The 21,725-nt window shown below is 35.5% G+C and overlaps 1 protein-coding gene across 4 annotated transcripts in view; it reads right to left on the bottom strand.

The window, feature by feature from the left end:
* The window catches only part of HACE1 (HECT domain and ankyrin repeat containing E3 ubiquitin protein ligase 1), a 97,149-nt gene that overhangs the window by 62,311 nt on the left and 13,113 nt on the right, over positions 1–21,725 (bottom strand). For 3 of the 4 annotated variants that reach the window (XM_024115519.3, XM_024115518.3, XM_024115520.3), the window contains 3 exons: positions 19,634–19,709; positions 13,841–13,972; positions 2,793–2,875 (listed from right to left, as the gene is read on the bottom strand). In XM_024115519.3, the coding sequence (XP_023971287.1) occupies positions 2,793–2,875; positions 13,841–13,972; positions 19,634–19,709 (291 nt within the window). Of the gene's footprint in view, positions 1–2,792; positions 2,876–13,840; positions 13,973–19,633; positions 19,710–21,725 lie in introns of those variants that run through there. The other variant, XM_024115521.2, reaches the window with a different exon arrangement.

Raw genomic sequence — 21,725 nt, 5'->3', positions numbered from 1 at the left:
ATGACATATCTAGAAACATCCCTCAACAATAAAAATTTACATTAAGTTCAGCTTTTTATCTTAGAGCCCTGTAACTTGTCTGCAGGATCAACTTGTTATATTCCTCACATTCCTTTGTTTCCCTTTCATTTATCAGAGACAATATATTGGGAATAATTTATAATTTTTAATGTATATCTATATCTAGATATCATGAATACAATTAGAAGTCTGCCTACAAAATGAACCATTTTCCATGTTCCATATTTATCATCCTGCAACAATGAAGAATTTATATTCTAGTTTCAATTTTAATCATATTTGCTTAGCCATCTTCGTTCAAAGAGATCTAATGTTTGCTAGATTAAAACTTAATGATGGGTATACAATACTAGCAGAAAGTACTTCTAAAAAATTCTTTTACCATAACCCTAGGCTCAGACTAACTATACAAATATCACAGTTATGTCAACCCTAATATATAACTATATTTTACCAGTATACATGGCATTATTTTATATTTTTTTCAAAAACGTAACTATAGTGATTCACTCATTCAAAAACATTTACTAAGCATCTAAGCACAAAGCACTGTACTACACATGGAATATAAAGTGATGAATAAAACAAAATTCTTGCTTTCATTGGGCTTTCAGACTAGCAGGGGAGACACACCATAAACAAGTACATAAACACTATAAAATACAAAGTGCTACGAAAGAAATGATCATGATACTGTGATAGGAAATATGGGGAGAGGCCTACCTGGATTGATCAGGAATTCCTTCCTAAAAAGTAACAGTGAAGCACTGACATGGAGTTAGCCACATAAAAAATCTATGGAAGAATGTTTCAGGCAAAATAAACAGCACATAGAAAGGCCTGCTGGAAAGAGTCTGATGTATTGGGGGAACTCAAAGAGAACCAATGTGGCTGAAGCACAGTGAGCTAAGCAGGGTCAGACCATGCAGGTCACATGGAAGAAGGCTGAGTTTGGATTTTATTGGAAATGCAACAAAGAGGCACTGAAAAGTTTAAATACAAGGTTTAAGCACAAAGTGACAACAGCCGATTCATTTTTTAGAAGGTCACTTTGGCTTCTGACGAAAGAACAGAAGGGAGGGAAACAACAGAGGAATCTGGAAGACCAGTTAAGAGACTACTGCAGTATTCTAGACAAGAAGTAACAACTTTAAGGTGGTTTAGTGAGGTGGAGAGCAGTAATGAGATTCAGAATGTATTCTGAAAGTGGAATTTACAGAACTTACTAATATATTCCAAGTTGAAGGTCAGAGAGAGAGACAGAAATAAAAAATAATGACCTAGTTTCTGGTTTACACAACTGAGAAGATAAGGGTTCCAATGACTGAGATGAGAAAAACTGGACGAAAAGTTTGAAAAGGAAATCAGCAGCTATATTTTGGACATGCTAATATCTGAGGTTCTATGAGACTTTCAAGTGATGATATATATCAGGTAGATGGACATTCAAATCTGAAGCTTCAAAGAAAGGTCTGATCTAAAGATAACCCCTCAAGACAGGATATGATTTCAGGGAATCAAACAATGGTATAATTCATAAATTCAGGACACTAAAAAAGGAATTTGTGTTCTAGCCAAGCAATCAAATTGTAAGTATAACATAAGAAAAAGTTTGGATTCAGGTAGGATCGAGAAGTCTAGAGGTCCAAAAGTCCTTGTATTCTAATTCAAGGCTGTTCAATGATGATTTGAATCAGTCAGACCAAAGCAACATCAGAGACCCTAAAGAAAAGCTAAACGAGAAGAAAAGCAGATCTTTCATCTTAAACAAAGCTCCAGGGAATTCCCTGGCAGTCCAGTGGTTAGGACTCAGCACTTTTCAATGCCAGGGCCCAGGTTTGACCCCTGGTCGGGGAACTAAAATCCTGCAAGCCACATGGTGCAGCCAAAAAATTAATAATAAAAATAAAACATAAAACAAACCTCCAGTAAAATGACATAAAACAGGAAAAAGGATAAGAAAAGAGGAGCTTTCTGGAGAGCATTATATCTAAAATAGAGCCTAAATAAATACTACAATTCCTGTAATCTAAACCAAAAAGAAAAATCAAGTGTACTGTGAACTGCTCCTAATTGCAACTAAATTTACATAACATATTATGGGGGGGGAGGTATGTGTATAATTATTACACTGTTAGCTCCTTAAGGACTGGGGTTTATTTATTACTGTATCACTAATGCCTATAATAATGCATGGCACACAATGAATGCTAATTAAATGCTTATTACATGAATGAATCAATGAACAAAACGTATGCTTTAGGAAAATGAACCAGAAAAAAAGAAAAAAGAAAATGAACCAGGACAGAGTGTAAAAACAACTTAATGCATAACTCAATATCTAACAAGAATGATTCAAGAAATTTTTTAAAGTTACAAATCCAGAGAAAGCAAAGACATGGCTCTGAACTAAGGCATACTTTAATAGCTTATCCCATTGGAACTAACTTGATACTTGATAAAGAAAACTATGAAAATTACTGGATTATTGGTATGTCTTTTTAATTACTAAATAATTCTAAAATCTAAGTAATCAAGTAAATCAAAAGCTCCCACTTACAATATATAAAAACACTGGCAATATAAAACACTTTTCATCATGCAGTTAAGTAACAGAACCGTAATGCTATATACTTCATCTTAAAAGGGAGCATAGTATTTCTAGGAAAAGAGGAGAGTTTTAGAAAATACACACAAATGTTTGCGTTTGGAAATATAGCAGATTCAACATTCTTTAATGAGAGAGCATCTGGCAATATAAATTATCATACCTGCAAGCAAAGTACAATGGAGTGGCTCCTGATACATTCGGCCTGTTAATATCAGCACCACTGTCTAGCAAGCATTGCACTGTCTGGGGGAAAAAGAAACAAAAGTAAAGCCAGAGAAGTTAAACAAAGACACAGTTATCACAATTTTAGTCCATATAAGGAAAGTTCTTACCACAACCTGAAGCTTTAAGGAAGAAAGAGTAGGAACATGCCAATTATGACGGCTGAACAAATTCCACTTTTTGGTAAGCTCTGAGCCTCAGGCACTACACAGTATATGTGGAATTATCAATGTAATGTAAATTGTGTTAACCTGGAAAGGTTCTAGAAAATCACTGACATGTGTAGTAGCTACCAAAGGACTTGAAATGTGGCTAGTACAACTGAAGAACAGAATTTTAAATTTTATTTTATTATAATTAAGTGTAAATAGCCACATGTGGCAGCACTGGACAGTGCTGCTCTAGATATCTGAATTTAAAAACCAGAGTTTTTTGCCTCTAAAAACAAAAAGTTGGTACCAGAGCTCTAACTTTCTCAAAATTCAAAGAGCATAATTATTAAAGTACAAAATATTAAAAAGCTAAGAAGTCCTTTTGCTACTGACAGTTGCCAATACTGACTCAGTTTCTCTGATTGTCCCCTAAGCTCTACTTCTGCAATCATTTGATGTGTACTAAGGGAAAATAAGCTAATATAAAATTTTAAAAATAAATATCTGATGGTTAGGAATATGGCAAGGCTTGCGTGAAAAACCTTAAAAAAGAGAATCTTTGCTGGTTTTAATTCCTATGATCTTCATTTGAGTTTCTCCTGCAAAAAGGAAGACAAGATGTAAAAACTTAAATGTTTTTGGAATTAGACTGTTTAATAATTACTTCTGGATTGAACACACATATTCATCTTTATTGCTGCTCTAAAACCTAGTACAATGTCAGCAAAATATTAAGACTACAAACTCGAAGGAAGAACAGCAAAGAATACAACACATACTAGATAAGTCAGAAGTTTTAGGGAAATGGCAAGCAAGTGAAAGAAGAGTAACTGACTTAGCAGATCAAAGAAAGCTGAAGTCTAAGTGTCTGCAAATGCAGATTCCAACAAGAAACCACTAAATTCTCACTACTGAACACAGACACACAACACAGGAATTGGAAGTAATAGGTATCTTGGAAGACAGGGATAGTTATATAGACAGGAGAAGTAGTTGAAAACCTAACAGCTGGGCCCTCCCCCAGGACCCTTCCTCCCCATCCCATACAGTTAACCACTATCCCTCCCTATCTGTCTTGGAAGTAGGGAGGTTTATTATCAGGACAAAGTGCATAGTGAGGCTCTGGACTGGCAGACAAGAAATACAGGGAAGAGCAGTGATGAGCAGCCATGCTGAAAACAACTAATTAAGTGAAAACTTCCAGCCCCCACGCTCCACTAGGCTCCCAGAAATCCAGTAGCTAGGCTTAAAAGCTTAAGCAGGAGGAGACTGAAAGTTTCCTATCTGGAAAGTGGCACCAGAGAAGAGTCTGACTGATACTGGCATTACAGACACCAGTGAAATAGCCCAGTTGGTCACAAGGGGACATTCAGCAATGCTGGGAGACTTTTTTGATTTTCATTACTGGAGAAGGGAGGGTCCATTTGGCAGCTAGTGGGTAGAGGCCAGGGTACGTCTAAACATTCGACAATCTACATACAGGCCCCACAACAAAGAATGTTCAGGCCCCAAATATCAATAGTGCCAAGATTAAAAAACCTTGACGTACAGTGAGACCAGTCAACAAACCCAGCTCACGTACACAATGCTTTCAGCCCCATTTCAGTGCCTCACCACTATACATGAATGGACAATGTTTAAGAGACAACTGAAGCAGGCCTCTAACCTGAAAAACAAACAGAAAAGGAAGTAAGAAAAATAAAGACAATAAAGGGAACCAAGAAACAGCAACAAAAATTAGAAAAGTAACTGATACCCTCAGAGAAAAAAAGAAAAAATACTATCCATAGGACAAAAACAAGATGCTGGGGGAAAAATATTCAGAGAATAAGATATCAAAAATATGATGGAAGAAATAGGGCTTCCCTGGTGGCGCAGTGGCTGAGAGTCCACCTGCTGATGCAGGGGACACGGGTTCGTGCCCCAGTCTGGGAAGATCCCACATGCCGCGGAGCGGCTAGGCCCGTGAGACATGGCCGCTGAGCCTGCGCGTCCGGAGCCTATGCTCCGCAACGGGAGAGGCCACAACAGTGAGAGGCCCGCATACCGCAAAAAAATATATATATATATGATGGAAGAAATAAAAATTCAATAGAAGTTAGAAATACAATGTTGAAAAACTCTACAAGAAACAAAAAGGCAAAGAAAACAGGAAAAATGAAAAAACTAGTAGATTAATCCAGGGAGTCATTGTAGAAATTGAGAATAAAGAAAATGAAGGAGGTGGGAGACCAAAAGGAAGTAATCAAGAAATAATACCAAAAAATATCCCAGAACTGAAGGACACAAGTTGCCAGATTGAAAAGGCTCACCAGTGCCCAGTCTAATAAATTAAAAGACCTTCAACAACGCACATCAAAGTGAAATTTCATAATACTGGGGATATAAGATTCCAGAGATAAACAGAATTCAGACTGACATTAAACTTTTCAACAGCAACACTGAAATTTAAAAGGTGAAATGCCCTCAAAATTGTAAGGTGAATGACTTCCAATGTAGAATTCTATAGCCAGCCACACTATCGTTCAAATATATGCTTTTAAATAAGAAATAGGCTTAGCTATGTAAGATTTCCAAAAAAATTACCTCCAACGCACCTTTTCTCAAGAAGCTACTGGAGGATATCCTCCTCCAAACAAGGGAATACCTCAAAATAGAAGATGTGGAATCTAGAATACTGAAGATCAAACACAGGAGATATTAAGAAATTCCCAGGTTTAGAGAAAAACAATGGAGTGACATTATCTAATGAATTTGTCTTTGAAGAAAACAGTACTGAGAAAGATTCTGTGGGAGGATACAGGAAGAACTACTGATTCACCAAAAAAAAAAAAAAAACTGAGCTAAGCTAATAGTCACCCTAGTAGAAAATGTTATTATAGTTCACTACTTGACTCAGCAGTAAACAATATTTACCTAACTGTATATGCAACTAATGTTGTCTCATTAAAATTTATGATATAATTAATTTTAGAAATGGGGCGACAGGGCATGGGAAGAGGATTTAAATGAGTTAAACCCTCACTCACCATAACAAGAAATGATTCAGTGATATCTAAAAGTCATAAATTGAGAAAGAGCAGTAGAAGCATATTATGTGGAAACAGATACAAGAAAAGCTAAAAGAGCTGAAAATTGCTGCCTAGTGATTGCGAATTGACAAAGAAGGGTGATTTAAAGGACTATAACTTTTTATTAAAGATTTTGATAAAAATAAAATATTTTAAGATATAGTATTCATGTATTATTACTATTTGAATTTACTTCTATCTCAGGAGGAATTTGAAAATCTATGTAATAGAAACATTGTTACATAAAACTTTATTATCAGCTATATAATTCTTAAACTGTGGACAAGCGGTCAAGTACTGCTCTCAAAAATATAAGAAAATAAGCATTTAGGTTATTATTTTATAAGGCAAGGCCCACTTGAGCCTTTTGATCACGGCTTTGCCCTTTTTGATATCTGACCTAGAAGTTGTGTGTATGTGGTCCCAAATCAGAAATGAGATGGATAGCAGCAATAATTTTCACTGACTGTTTCATAAATTATATAGACAATAAGCCATCTCTCAAAAAGGCTCAGGAGAGATAAAAGCAATTATATCAAAAATACGTATTAATATTCAATTAAAACCCAGCAATCCAGAGAGAAACTGAAATAAAGTAATTATTAACAAAACATACTATGCATTCATAAAAATTACATAATTGTTAAAACTATATAATGATATAATAGTATGAATAACCTTAGCATGTGCCTGGATACTGTGCTAATAAGCATGTATCATTTCATTTACTGCATCCTGATGGGAAGTTGATATCCTCCTCTGCACTTTCACAAGTAGGAAACTGAATCTCAAAGAGGTCAAGTAATGCTCACCCCAACACACAAATAAACAGGGGAGCAGGGATTTAAAACCTAAGCCCATGGTCATAACCACTAGGCAATTTACTAAAAAACAGAAATTTTAATTTTTCTAAATTCAGAATACTAAATAGTATTCTGGCTAATTCGGCATATCTTCGTAAGCTACATTAATCACAGATGATCTACTAATTCCCTACTAAATAACTATTTGAGAGTCAAGCTCAAGAGCCTATACAGTTATTTCCGTTTAGTTTTTAAATAATGCCCTTTCTAAATTCACATACTTTTACAGTATTTCTGTATTTTTATTTATACTGTAGAGTTAACAGTAAAACAAATTAGCCATTAGACTAACATATTCCTCTACAAAGTGGTAAGACAAACTTCAGGCAAATCATAGCAAGACAGCATGATTTGTTTTAGCAAATTTCTCACCCCTAAACCCCTACACACAAATACTTCTGTGTCATACGTTTCTATCATACCCTTGTACACAGGAAATATCCTATGAATACATTAAAAATTCTGTTCTTAACAGAGAAAAACACTTGATTAATAAAGTGGAAAAGCTCATTCCAGCATTTTCTTTTACATTCATAAATCTGCTTTTCTGTTTTAACAAAATTATCTCAATTAAGATCCTCAAAATATAAAACTATTAAAAGAAACACATATTTTTAAAAAGCTTTCAATAGCTCACTTATAGATAAAATGTTGCCTGAAGTCAAAGAGGGAGAAAAACCCATTACCCTCAGAGTAAGAAGAAAAAAAATACATAAAGGGATTTGAATGTAAAGAGTAAAAAAAATTGCCTTGCAGCACTGACATGAGTGAAAAGTCATCAATCTTTGTGATTTAAAAAAAAATGTATGCAGATTTCTTTTTGTAAAATCTCTGAAACAGGAGGAGTAAGGATAACACAGAATTCAATTATTGATTAACTAGCATAATAAAAGAAGCAAGAAAGTCACATAACTTAAAAGTTTCATTTTTTTTTTTAATTTCCAGTCTATGTAAACGAAGGGAAAGTAACTTTGAAACTAGGAGGATTCAGGTGGAGGAAACTATTAAATTAAAAACATAAAAGCCCTTGAAAAAACAATATTACTTGAAGATTTTAAATTATACAGAAGCATAAGGCAAAACAAAATCAAAGAGAATAAATTCTGGATTCAACCACTACAATCCCTAAGGAGTCTCAAAAGCAGAAATTTTCAGCAATAAACAAACCAGATACAATCTTTTATAAGAATCAGCACTATCAATATACTCTTCACTTAAAGGTACAAAAGAAAAAAATTACAAACATTTAGAAACGGAAAGAAAATGGCAGAAAAAACTGCTTGGAATGATACTGAATTTGACTTGCCCATTCTACCTTTCAACAAAAATTTCAATGTTGGTATGTGCTAGTAATATGTGCTAGATGTTAGAGTCACAGCAATGAACAAAATGGACAAACATCTGCCTTCATGAAGCTTACAATCTAGTGGAAAAGGAAAACAAAGGGACATGAGAAATAAAATATGTAGTATGCTAGATGGTGACTAGTGCTATCCAGAAAAACTGATAGGATTCTCTATGACAGATTTGGATTCAATTTGTTTCAGCAAATTTCTCACCCCTAAACCCCTACACACAAGTACTTCTGTGAAAACTGCATTGTGTCTGTTTAACAGATTATAAGCCATGAAGTCCAAAATAAATCACTGTAATTTACAACGGTCATAAGTTACCCTGTTTTCAAATCTTTATGGCTTCTCATTTACTTGCAAAAATTAAGCTCAGCAGCTTACAATTTAGTAAATGTAAACATGTAAAAGTATACTAACAAATATCTGTGACTGAGAGCTGATTACCTATATCTTTCAAGTTAATATAACATAATTTTAAGAAGTACACTGAACTAAAATCATTTTATGTGTGTACTATAGATCACCAAAATATGTTTTTAAAATAATTCAGAACTTCAAATTCCCTGTCCAACCCTCTCCCCCTTAAAAAACAAAAACATAAAAAACACACTATTATCCTATTCCTAGATAATCTACAATGGGAGTCTTCCTCCTTACAGAGTAAGGAAGAGCTGGGAAGGAATACTGAAAGAAAAGCATTGAAAGGAGATTTTCACATGGCCTTCAAGAAATCCTTAAGAAACAACACACTTTCAACAGACATCGTGACCTTTCAAATGATAAAACAACATCCTGAGTGGAAAACTAATGTGCAAAGCTAATGTTTGGGTCAATCTCAAAAGTCATTTAATTGAAGGCAGTGACTAACCAAGACCACCTGTACCCAATACACTGATAAGTTACAAAGCAAGAAATCCAAGGCAGCTCTACTTTATCAATGTCAACTCTCTGAACGACACTGACCAAAGTAGAAAGGAATAGATATTCAATATTAAACCATAAGTAAAAACCAATATTAAACCATACAACATAAGTTGTATTCTCATTTACTAAAACAATAATAGCCAAACAACAGAAAAAGCATCTTTCATCTCTTATTAAAAGTAATTCTAATGACAGGACAGCAATGCACAAACAACTTATGCACTAAGAAAAATGGCCAACTCACTAGTCAGTGACTGGTGTTTATAGGTCTTCCCTAGAAACCTGTCCACCTAAGCCTATCAAGACTTTGAACCCTTATGTAATACCTAGCAAAAAATCAATATTACCCAGTTGTGTTAGAAAAAAAATCACAGTAATAGAACTTATTATTTGCTCACGTTTCTCAGAAGTGATGAAAGGAGAATTCTAACATTAGAATAAATAAAATTACTCTGAACCTAAAAACATATCCTGAAATGTTAAGTACATCTACCTTCGTGCTTCAAGGCTGAATCCAGTTAATGTTTTTGCAAAAGCTTTCAATTAAGTTTGCATGGCTGCCCTGTAATTCTCTGGATGAAAAGCTTGGAAGCTGGCTAAAGATATCGAAAGAGCTGACTGAACGCAGATGAGCACTGTTCCTTAACAAGCCTACAATTTCAGTAAAAAAAAAAAAAAATGCAGTCAGTTCTATCAAAGATAATCTACTCTAAGCAAGGTTCAACTATCATTTCATATTGTTTGTGAACCTTCATATTCAGTTATCTAAACTTAGCAATATAAAGTCTATTGTGATAAAAATAAAATTTCCTTAAGTGAACTGAAATTAGTCCAAAAACTAATCCTGCTGTGTACTTTAACTAATAGAAATTGAGATTGAACCGTCTGACAGTTCTCTAGAGTTTCTAAGTCCAAGTTATTCCAGGAAAACAGCAATCAACCATTTGTGGCAATTCAACACATCAATAAATCTTAAAGACCTAATGGCAGAGAAAAAAATTACCAAAAAGTAAGTTCAATTTATGGCCAAAAAAAAATGAAGTCAATTTTACCTATGTAGAATAATATTAGGTTTTACTACACTTTCTAAAAATGAGATTAAAAATCAAACAACACATTGGGCCTAGCTTACTGCATAAGAGCAAATGAATGAAGAGTCCAGGTAGTGCTCTTTGTACTGTTCTTACAGAATCACATCATCAATATTAATAATGGTAGTAACAGTACCAATACTATCATTACTCTTAAGTATCTTCCAAAATATTCACAACACTTTCCTTAACTGTGTAATCAGCAGATTATATCTTAAGAGGTAGATAAAGGCAAGGGAAGAAAAAGTTGCCAAAGACTATATAATAAGCCAGATGAATAACCAAATTCTCAAATTATTTTTTATTTTAAATCAATATCCAAAGACAAACCATAATTCTGGTATTGTATAGCTAGTAACAGCTGACCTAAGGAAATTTATAAAAAATTAAATTATTAAGGAGTTGTTAAGATCATTTCTTTCATCTGACCATTTTAAAATAGGAATAAAAGTCGTTTAAAATCATAGTGCTATTATGTTACAAGGACAAAAATGGTCACGCTGCACTCTTCAACTGCCCAAATCACTTCCTTCCAACAAGATGATGAAGAGACCCTTATCTTGGTTTACCTCTAATTAAACGGATGCATCTATAGGAAATCATGGCAAAAGTTACTTGATTTCTTAGTTATGACAAAATCAATCTTTCTTCCAAATCTTTTATCTGTAAAAAAGTCATGTAAATCTAAAAATTATTTGTCATCAAAGAAAACAGTATTCAATTATAAATTCTACAAAGCTTTAGAGCTCTTAGCCAGTTGTTCAAAATCTTTTCATGCATTCTTGAGATTTACCTTAAAATGAGATTAGAAAGTAAATTTCAGAGGATTTCTTTATCATATCATCCTCTTTAATTTGAAATGAGCTGACGTGCTTTTGAGAATATTTTTAAGGCAATTTCTTTCCCCCTTTAAAATTTTACATTTTATTCTATAAAATATATATACAACCAATATATATAAATCTTGAAACCTATGTGCACTGGTATATGTCTACATGGACACAAGTTTTGAAGACCTTTTAATGAATTTATGCAAAAACTGACTACTTTGAGACAATGAAAAGGCCATTTTCATTTGCTGATATCTGACAAAGCATTTTAAACTCAGTGTTCAACTTATGGAAAGATATACAAAGGGTTAAAAACAAAATCAATAATATCTACCCTGTAATAACATATCTCAGAGCTCTTAAATCATATCCAACTCAAGATAAAAGAATATTCTCATCCACTGAGATCTGAACATGTCCCAGAAATACATGAGTAATTATGACACATAGGTAATAACAGCACAACTATCAACACAGATTTTTTTTTTTTTTTTTTTTTTTTGCGGTACGCGGGCCTCTCACTGTTGTGGCCTCTCCCATTGCGAAGCACAGGCTCCGGACTCACAGGCTCAGCGGCCATGGCTCACAGGCCCAGCCGCTCCACGGCATGTGGGGTCTTCCCGGACCGGGGCACGAACCCGTATCCCCTGCATCGGCAGGCGGACTCTCAACCACTGCGTCACCAGGGAAGCCCCAATACAGATTTTTAGAGGTACAATTCAGCCTGGAGGCTAGGAGATGGCCTAATTTTTCAAGATTCCTCTTTGCCCTATTGAAGGATTAAAGGTGCATACAATGAATTGGAAAATAGTGCTAAACATTCCCTTTGTATATGATCCTCACAGATAACTATAATGGACCAACTATGACAGAAAGGAATCTCACTCACTAATACAATCAATCACAAGTCAACATGACTTTTTGTACTCTTCCTCCTGTACCATACCTGCAAAATCTCACCCTGTGAAGCCCATCACCACAGTGAAGTCAGGCTCCCTATAACTCTTCTGAAAATACAATTCTTCAAAGGCATTTGACTATGAGGAATTCTCCCTTACTTTACCACGCCTGCTTTAGGTGGTAAACCATATGGAGTGTATTATACTAACTACTCTTCAATAACTTCAGAAGGCAATTCTAAATTTTTAATGCACCCTGTAATGCACATGTTTTGAACCAAGGTTTTTTGCATAATTCTTGTTTCTTCACTGGCTTAAGGCAGCTAAAATTAGCCTTTGTAGATAATCCCTAATCTGAATTCCAGTTTTTTACTACACAAGTTCCCGGGCAACAGGTAGGTTTACAATCTTAGTAAATGAAACGCCGCTCATTTGTTAACGGCAGAGAGTATTTATCTTAAAGCGGGTGATTTTCTGTCCTGTAAGAGCTACCAGCAGGACTCTTTCTCTAATAGGCAGCAGTTACTTACTGGGGCCAGTGAAGATTAGAACATTTCAGATGATTTTTTTTTCCACACAGAATACTTCTTAAATTTAGTAGTACTGACATGGAGAAAGTAAAAGGTAATGAAAAGGAATACTCCTTGAATACAAATGGGTTAGTTTTCAGATGATAATAGACAAAAGAATAAAAACGAACATTGGTGTTCAGAAGAAATGCCAGGAAAGAAAAAAAAAAAGCATATATCCTTCCTTTTATCCAACTCTTATTAAACTAAGACAATGTCAACCTTGAGCTCACTATCTTAAAAGAAGTGCAATATTCTATGAATTGAGGTCATACATAAAGCATCTAATAGGTAGGATCTGACATCCTGAAGCTAGGTTAGGAAAAAAGTGTTTGCAGAGACAGAAATCCAGATTCCACTAAGAATTCTCCCAACAAAAAGATAAGACTCAGAGTGTATACAAAAAAATAAATATAAACAAGAAAACTTCTGTATCTTTGTAGATGCTGGTGGTGTTTTTTTGTTTTCAATTGGTTTTTGTTGTTTAGTTAGTAAATAAATATTCTATTATCAATAATGTTAAATGTGGGAAAAAATGAAAGTAACCAGGATAGGAAATTACAAAAAGCAGAAATTCAATCTAAAATCTTAAGCTAACAATTTTTAAATAAGGCAGCAGTCTTCTAATGAGAGAGAAAACTATTAGCAATTTTAAAAGCCAAATGTTTATACATAGAGATAACAGGAAAGTATTGCCTAAAACAAATGCATGATTTTAGAAATCAAAAGTAAGGAAGAAAACAGCTGTGACTCTAGCACTTAAATCATATTCCAAGAGAGTAGAAAAATATGATAATCCAAGTTGAACTATTTAAGCAATGTCAGAGCTCACTTTCTTCACTAAGTGCAAAACTTGAGGCTTAAGGGTAAAAATATGAAAATGATAAAAAATATGAAAAAGTTATTTGATAAAACTGAGGACAGAATAAACATTATAAACTGTTAAAATTATTATATGTGAACATACTACATTTAAAATTTAAAATATTCAGCTATTAGAATCTATGAATCAGAAATAAAATTGAAATCCAAATTACAAATACATTAAACATATTTTAAACACTATTTTCTGTTCCTTTTATCCACATAGAATATATTAATCAGAAGACCACATGACACAGAAAATGTTATAAGATTTTGCTTCATGTTTCCAATTATACACAGTGGAAAACTTTTCATGAATTCAAAGTTTAAACACATGCAACTTAATTTAAAGTCCTCAAGGCTTTATTTACCGTCTTGTGACCGTTCTGGCAGGCCACATGCAGCGCTGTCTGCCCCATCGCGTCCTCAACATCGACGTCACTGACGTGCTGTACAAGGTCATGGAGTAGTTCTGTCCGCCCATTCACAGCCAGCCAGTGTATCTGTGCAGCCATTTAGGTTACTTAACATTTGTGCAAGAGTGTTTCATATAAAAGCAGCAGATAAATAATGCAATTATTTCTCAATTGTGAGCATGACATGCACACTAAAGATTAAAATTAAAATGAAAGCCAATGTACATTTTTCCTTTGTTTTTGCGGTACGCGGGCCTCTCACTGTTGTGGCCTCTCCCGTTGCGGAGCACAGGCTCCGGACGCACAGGCTCAGCGGCCATGGCTCACGGGCCTAGCCGCTCCGCGGCATGTGGGATCTTCCCAGACCGGGGCACGAACCCGTGTCCCCTGCATCGGCAGGCGGACTCTCAACCACTGCGCCACCAGGGAAGCCCCTTATATTTTTATATGGGGAAAAAATATGCATCAGGATGTAGGTTACACCACCATGTACTTCAAAATCAAGCATATCATGGTTTCAAAGTAGTTAAAAATCCTAAACTCAGGATCACCAAATACTCTGATTCTTAGATGAACATGGACTGTATGTATACCTTATCTCTAGAGAAGAGGTACTGGATATTTTTCCTCCCCCAGAAACAAACATAAGTTAAAAAGTAATTAATATGACAGTAGGTGTCATATTCTTTACTTCCTATATTTTACACATAATGCATGTAACATATATAAATAACATATATGGGGAGGATTAAAAAAATATAAAACACCTATAAGTCTACCACACAAAGATAATCAATGTTAAAACTTTGGACTATGCTGTCCATGCATTTTTCATCTGACTTTTTTTCCATTAAAAAAATATATCATGAAACTTTTGTTTTAAAATGGTAGCTCTGAACCCATGCATCAGCTCCTACTTCTTCCCCAAACATCACTGAAATGACAGTAAAGAGTACTTTTTCTTAAAGGACAGACCTATTAAGAAAAAGAAAAGGAGAGAATACAAGAGCAACACATTTTGGAAGCTGGAAGCTTTTGTCTGAACTGTCAGAATAAAGAGCTGAATCCTAAACCAGTAATAGAGCACCAAGAAGGCAAATTCAGATCACAGAACTCCCAAAAGGCTCAAGAATAGGTAGCAACACTCTGCTGCACTTCTTGAAGTTACATATAACTTTTATATGCACTAAGAAACCAAAATATTTGTATGACTTGCTTTATCGCAGTACTCATTTTATTGACATGGTCAGGAACAGAACCCGCAGTATCTCTGAGGTATGCCTATAAATAAAAACCCAAAACAAGAGAAAGGCAAAGGAATCTCTGGGATGATGGTGAAGAGATATTCCAAATAACGCTGTAAAGCACGCCTAGAAATCAACCAATCTCATTTAGAGAACAGCAGTCTCCATAACAGACTCCTTCAAAACTATTCAAGAAGCTGAAAGGTACTGAACACATGTTATGAGGATATTTACAAAGCTCAGGGAAGTCTAGTAATTAATTAACAACACGTATTTAGAAAACAAAAAAAAATGTTAAGGTTCAATAAAGGAAGAAACAGAAATAAAAGACATACAGATTGGAAAGGAAAAGATAAAACTATCTCTATTTGCAGATGACATGACTGTCTATGTAGGAAATCCCAAGGAATCTACCGAAAACTCCTAGAACTATTAAGTGAGTTCAGCAAGGTCACAGGCTACATGATCAACACATAAAAGGCAACTGCATTTCCTGTACTATCAATGAACATGCAGAAATAAAAATTAAAAACAATGTCACGGGACTTCCCTGGTGGTGCAGTGGTTAAGAATCCACCTGCCAATGCAGGGGACACAGGTTTGAGCCCTGGTGCTGGAAGATCCCACATGCCACAGAGCAACTAAGCCCGTGCGCCACAACTACTGAGCCTGCACGTCACAACTACTGAAGCCCGCATGCCTAGAGCCCGTGCTCCGCAACGAGACGCCACTGCAATGAGAAGCCCACGCACTGCAACAAAGAGTAGCCCCCTGGGCTTCCCTGGTGGCACAGTGGTTGAGAGTCCGCCTGCCGATGCAGGGGACACGGGTTCGTGCCCCAGTGCGGGAAGATCCCACATGCCGCGGAGTGGCTAGGCCCGTAAGCCATGGCCACTGAGCCTGCGCGTCTGGAGCCAGTGTTCCGCAACAGGAGAGGCCACAACAGTGAGAGGCCTGCGTACCGCAAAAAAAAAAAAAAAAAAAAAAAAAAAAGAGTAGCCCCCGCTCACCGCTACAAGAGAAAGCCTGTGTGCAGCAACGAAGACCCAACGCAGCCAAAAATAATAAAATAAATTTTTAAAAAATTAAAAAATAAAAATAAAAACAATGTCACTTACAATTGCTCCAAACAAAATAAAATACCTAGCTATACACTTAAAACATGCACAAGATGTGTAAGCTGAATAATACAAAATTCTGATGAAAGAAATCAAAGACCTAAATAAACGGAGAGACACACCGTGTTTATAGATTGGAAGACTCAACATAGTAAAGATGTCAATTCTCCCCAAATTTATCTATAGGCTTAATGCAATTCCAATAAAAAATCTCAGCAAGATTTTTTGTCATAGACAAGTTTATTCAAAAATGTATATGGATAGGCAAAGAACCAGAGTAGCTAACACAATCTTGACGAAGAAAAATTAAGTGGGGGGAATTACTCTACCTGATATTAAGACTTACTCTATAGCTAGAGTAATCAAGACAGCATGGTATTGGCAAAGGGACAGAAAGATCACTGGAACAGAACTGAGGACCCAGAAATAACCCCATACAAATATGCCCAAAAGATTTTTGAGAGAGAGACAAAACCAATTTCACGCAGGAAGTATATAGCCTTTTCAACAAACAGTGCTGGAGTAACTAGACTCCATAGGTAAAAAAAATAAGCCTTGACTTAAGCATCACAGACAAATATTAGCTCAAAATAGATCGCAGGCTTAGATGTAAAATGTAAAAGTATAAAACTTTTTGGAAAAGATAGGAGAAAATCTTCAGGATGTACAGCTAGGCAAAGAGTTCCTAAACTTGATACCAAAACTACAATCCATAAATGGAAAAACCGATATACCGAACATCAAAATTTAAAACTTCTGTACTACAAAAGGCTCAGTTAAGAGTACTGTAAATCATCTATGCTTCAATTTAATAAATAAATAAATAATAAAAATAAATAAAAACATAAAAGTGATAGAAGAGTGATTTTGAAGGTGAAGGTGGGAAGGGCAAGGTGTTCTTGAGTAGATCAGCTTGAGGAAGGAGCACACATATAAAGGCTGAAGACCTGGAAAGTGACCCCCTTAACTATCCATACTACAGACATTTGGAGGTCTTCATAAATCCCCAGGGGTATCTGAACACCAGTTAAGCTCACTGCTCCAATGTAGCATGCTCTCTTGCATCTCCAAGCCTTTGTCAACCTATTCCACAGAGCTAGAACCCCACTACCACTCCCAACCTCACAATCACCACTTACACTAGTCTAACTTCTGTTTGTCCCTTTGGCCTCAGCTCTTGAGATACTTCCTTGGGATGCCTCCTCCAATGCCACTGGTGAGGATGGGTCCCCTGCTCTGACTTCTACAGCATCTCCATCACCTATGTTAACATTCATTACAGTGTGTCACCATTGCCTGTTGACTATCCTGACTTCCTTGGAAGTCTGGGGAAGACAAGGACTGGGTCAGTCAAATTACTGCTCTAACACCATACCAGTAAAGTGCCTAGCACATAATAGGTATCCAAGAAAATCCTGTTCAAAGAACAAATGAATGAAGAAACATGAGGAGTCCTTTGTGAGGGTGATCAGCCTACAAAGTATGCAGTCAACAGTTCTCTCCTTTTGTATGAAAAATACTGGGGATCTTGACTCCCCACTGAAAGTTCTTCCATCTCAGGAGCCCTTGACTTTACTGCCCCACATGCTTGGCGGCCACTATTCAATTCTGCAGCCACACATTTCCACCATCCTAGCTAGCTTCCTTCAGCTGATGGGGTCAATGTGCCTGCCTGTTGAATTAATTCCATCATGTGATCTGGGACTAGGCAGGAACATGCTTGGTGGCCAGAATTGTTTCTAAGAGAAGGAGGCACACCACACCAATCAGAGCCACAGGACAGAACACTGAGATTGGTCCCAGGCAGAAAAAGAGCTGAGACTGTTTTTATATAATAAACCTGGTAGAATCATTTGACTCTTTAAATACATGCATGAATAATTTTTTAATAAAAATTTTATTTTTAAAAATTTTATATTCCACTTCCCTTAAAGTTCAGGAGTGAAGGGGGGGAAATTAGCAGATAAAAACTTATGCGATTAAACAGACTATGTTAGTACTGAGCATCTTTTCTTGCCTATACTAGAGAGTGTCCTAAGGATAGAGCTATGTCAATTCCATAGTTTTATAATCCTCTGTGGTACTTACCGTATCACTATAGCATCCTGTAGATATATGGAATATAGTTTTTCTTTACAGAGTAAATGGTGTTATATTGTTACTATGTAACAAAAATGTAGATTATCACAGGAATTGTGAATTCCATATAATAATCATGATTGAACTTAATCTTTAACAAGTCATTCTCAGAATAACTCACATCTTAGGAAAGCTGGTTTTTTATGCACCAGCTCCCTCCCTGCCTACTGAAAAAAAAATTTTAATCAGAAAGGCCTTGAAAACTAGCATGGTATGTAAATACTCAATATTCATCTTTATTCACAAATTAAAGGATTCAAAATTTACAAAAACTACCAAAGGAAGGTTTAAAAAAAAAAGTTCAGCTTTATTGTGGTGTAATTGACAAAACTGTAAGACATCTAAAGTATACATCACAATGATTTGATATACATTGTGAAAGGATTTCCACTATCCAGTTAATTAAAATCTCCATCATCTCACAGACAGGAAGGTAAAATTTAACAAAATTTATTTCTGTCACAATGTCAAAACAATGTCTCAGTAATCACATAATTCTATTTTATCTCTACTTCTAAATCAAATATGCTCCATTAAATGACAATATGATTAAAATTTTTGGATTTCAACAATCTCTTCAGAAATATCCCACACCACCCTCCCTATAATATCTATGTGGATCAAAACAATATAATCATATCTTTGAAAAGAAAGTGACATGGCAAAAAGGATAAAAATACCAGTTTAAGTAAGATATAACAAGTCTGAAAGGATAGAGGCTAAAATATTAACAGTGATTATCTCTGAGTGTAGGGAGTACAGGTGAGTGATCATTCCCTTAGTTACCTTTTATTTCCTTTCCTTTTTTTTTCATTCCTTTCCCTTTTTAAAACTAAAATGAGTTATAAAAACACAGCCATCCAAATTTTCCTACCATGTACATATTAAAAGAATTTAAAAGGACATAATGAAAAACAGCTGTTCTATAATGAACTCATAACACACCTTAGCGGAGATGCTCCTACAAACTCCCTCTAAAGTCAGTGACAAAAGCTAGGGGATCAAGATTTCAAAATAAATGAAAGGTCATAAAGTTAAAAAATAAGGGGAAAGGAGAAACATGGTGAACCATAACTTCTCTTAATAAATATAGCTAAGAACTGTGTCTCAATCATTCTGTATCTTCCCAATTACCACAAAGAAGTAACTGCACAAATACTTGTACTACACTTTGCATTACTATCACCTTCAATATTATTTTCTAAAAAGTATTTTTTAAATCGCAGATAAAAATTCTTAGCACTTACTGCTGTAAGGCCTTCATTATTACAAATGTTGACATCAGCATTGTATTCTAATAATTTACTCATGCATTTCTTCTGCCTGAAAAGAAAGAGACAGTCACAGATAACTGGTACTAGAAAAACAAATGACAATTATTTTACTGAAACAGTAACTATATTCAACATTAATTAATGGCAAATATCAACTTCCATCTGCAATATTTAAATAAGTACTGTAACATCTGAAACAAAACACAAGTTTTTCTATGACTCAAAGATAAAAGGATTAAAAAAAGGCACAATGAGGTTTTCATGCCATTGGGAGAAATTCATCATTCAAAATGCTGAGAGGGCTTCCCTGGTGGCGCAGTGGTTGAGAGTCCGCCTGCCGATGCAGGGGACACGGGTTCGTGCCCCGGTACGGGAAGATCCCACATGCCGCGGAGCGGCTGGGCCCGTGAGCTATGGCCGCTGGGCCTGCGCATCCGGAGCCTGTGCTCCGCAACGGGAGAGGCCACAGCAGTGAGAGGCCCGCGTACCGGAAAAAAAAAAAAAACAAACAAAAAAAATGCTGAGAAATTTCTAGAGTTGACAGAATATTTGGAATAGTAATCTTCATTAGAAATGTCAGACAATATAAGTCTAATGGAAGGGGAATGGACAGAGTAAAATGATGTCTCAATGTTGTATCCTACATTCTTGATTGCAAAATATTTAAAATACTAAGATGAGTTATAAAAACCACAAAATTAATAAAATGCCTATCTATTCATCCCCCTACCTACTTCACTTTTTTTTCAATTTATTTTACTATGGTAAAATACACATAACATAAATTTATCATCTTAACCATTTTTAAGTGTACAGTTCAGTGACATTAAGTATATTCATACTGTTGTGCAACCATCACCACCATCCATCTCAAGAACTCTTTTCAGCTTGCAAAGTTGAAATTCTATATCCATTAAACAATAACTCCCCATTCCCTCTCCTGCTAGCCCCTGGCAACCACTATTCTACTTTCTATATCTATGATTTGGGCTTATCTAAGTACCTCATAAAAGTGGAATCATATAGTTTGTCCTTCTGTGATTGGCTTAATTCACTTAGTATAATGTCCTCAAGGCTCATCCATGTTGTAGCATATGTCAGAATTTCTTTCCTTTTTAAGGCTGAATAATATTCCATTTTATGTATATACCACATTTTGCTTATCCATTCATCTGTCAATGGACACATAGGTTCCTTTTGTTTTAGCTATTATGAATCATACTGCTATGAGCTCAAGTATACAAATATTTCTGCAAGACCCTATGACAAATTTGGGGGGGGTTATATACCCAGAAGTGGGACTGTTGGATCATATGGTAATTCTTTTTTTTTTGGCCACGCCATGCAGCTTGTGTGATTCTAGCTCCCTGACCAAGGGATTGAACCCGGGCCTTCGGCAGTGAAAGCGAGGAATCCCAACCACTGTACAGCCAAGGAATTTCCCATATGATAATCCTATTTTTTATTTTTTAAGGAAGCACCAAACTAGTTTTCAGAGCATCTGTACCATTTTCCTTTCCCACCAACAGAGCACAAGGGTTCCAATTTCTCCACATCCTCATCAACACTTGCCATTCTGTCAACATTGTTTTTCTGATAGCCATATTAATAAGTGTGAGTTGGTAGCTCACTGTAGTTTTAATTTGCATTTCCCTGATTAGGGGTATTGTGCATTTTTCATGTTCTTATTGGCCACCTATGTATCTTATTTGGAGACATGTCTACAAAAGTCCTTTGCCGCCTTTTGAACTGCCTACCACTTCATTTTGCTCACAATGTTTCCTCCTAGCCTGAGCCATTCCTAGTCACTCTTCAGTATTTATCTCAATTTCCCCTTCATTAAATAAATGAAAATTCATGCTTTGGAAACAAAGTGATACACATTCTCTCTCTCTATATATATATATATATATGTATATATATATATGTATATATATATATACATATATATATATAAAATATGCTTTTTATGTATATGCTTAACTATGCTCAGTATTTTTTTTTTTTTTTTTTTTTTTGTGGTATGCGGGCCTCCCTCTGCTGCGGCCTCTCCCGTTGCGGGGCA

This window comes from Physeter macrocephalus, chromosome 10, assembly GCF_002837175.3.
Source record: "Physeter macrocephalus isolate SW-GA chromosome 10, ASM283717v5, whole genome shotgun sequence".
In the NCBI taxonomy this organism is placed as follows: Eukaryota; Metazoa; Chordata; class Mammalia; order Artiodactyla; family Physeteridae; genus Physeter; species Physeter macrocephalus.
The sequence above is the reverse complement of the archived record's forward strand: the minus strand, read 5'-3'. Positions and strand labels throughout refer to the sequence as shown.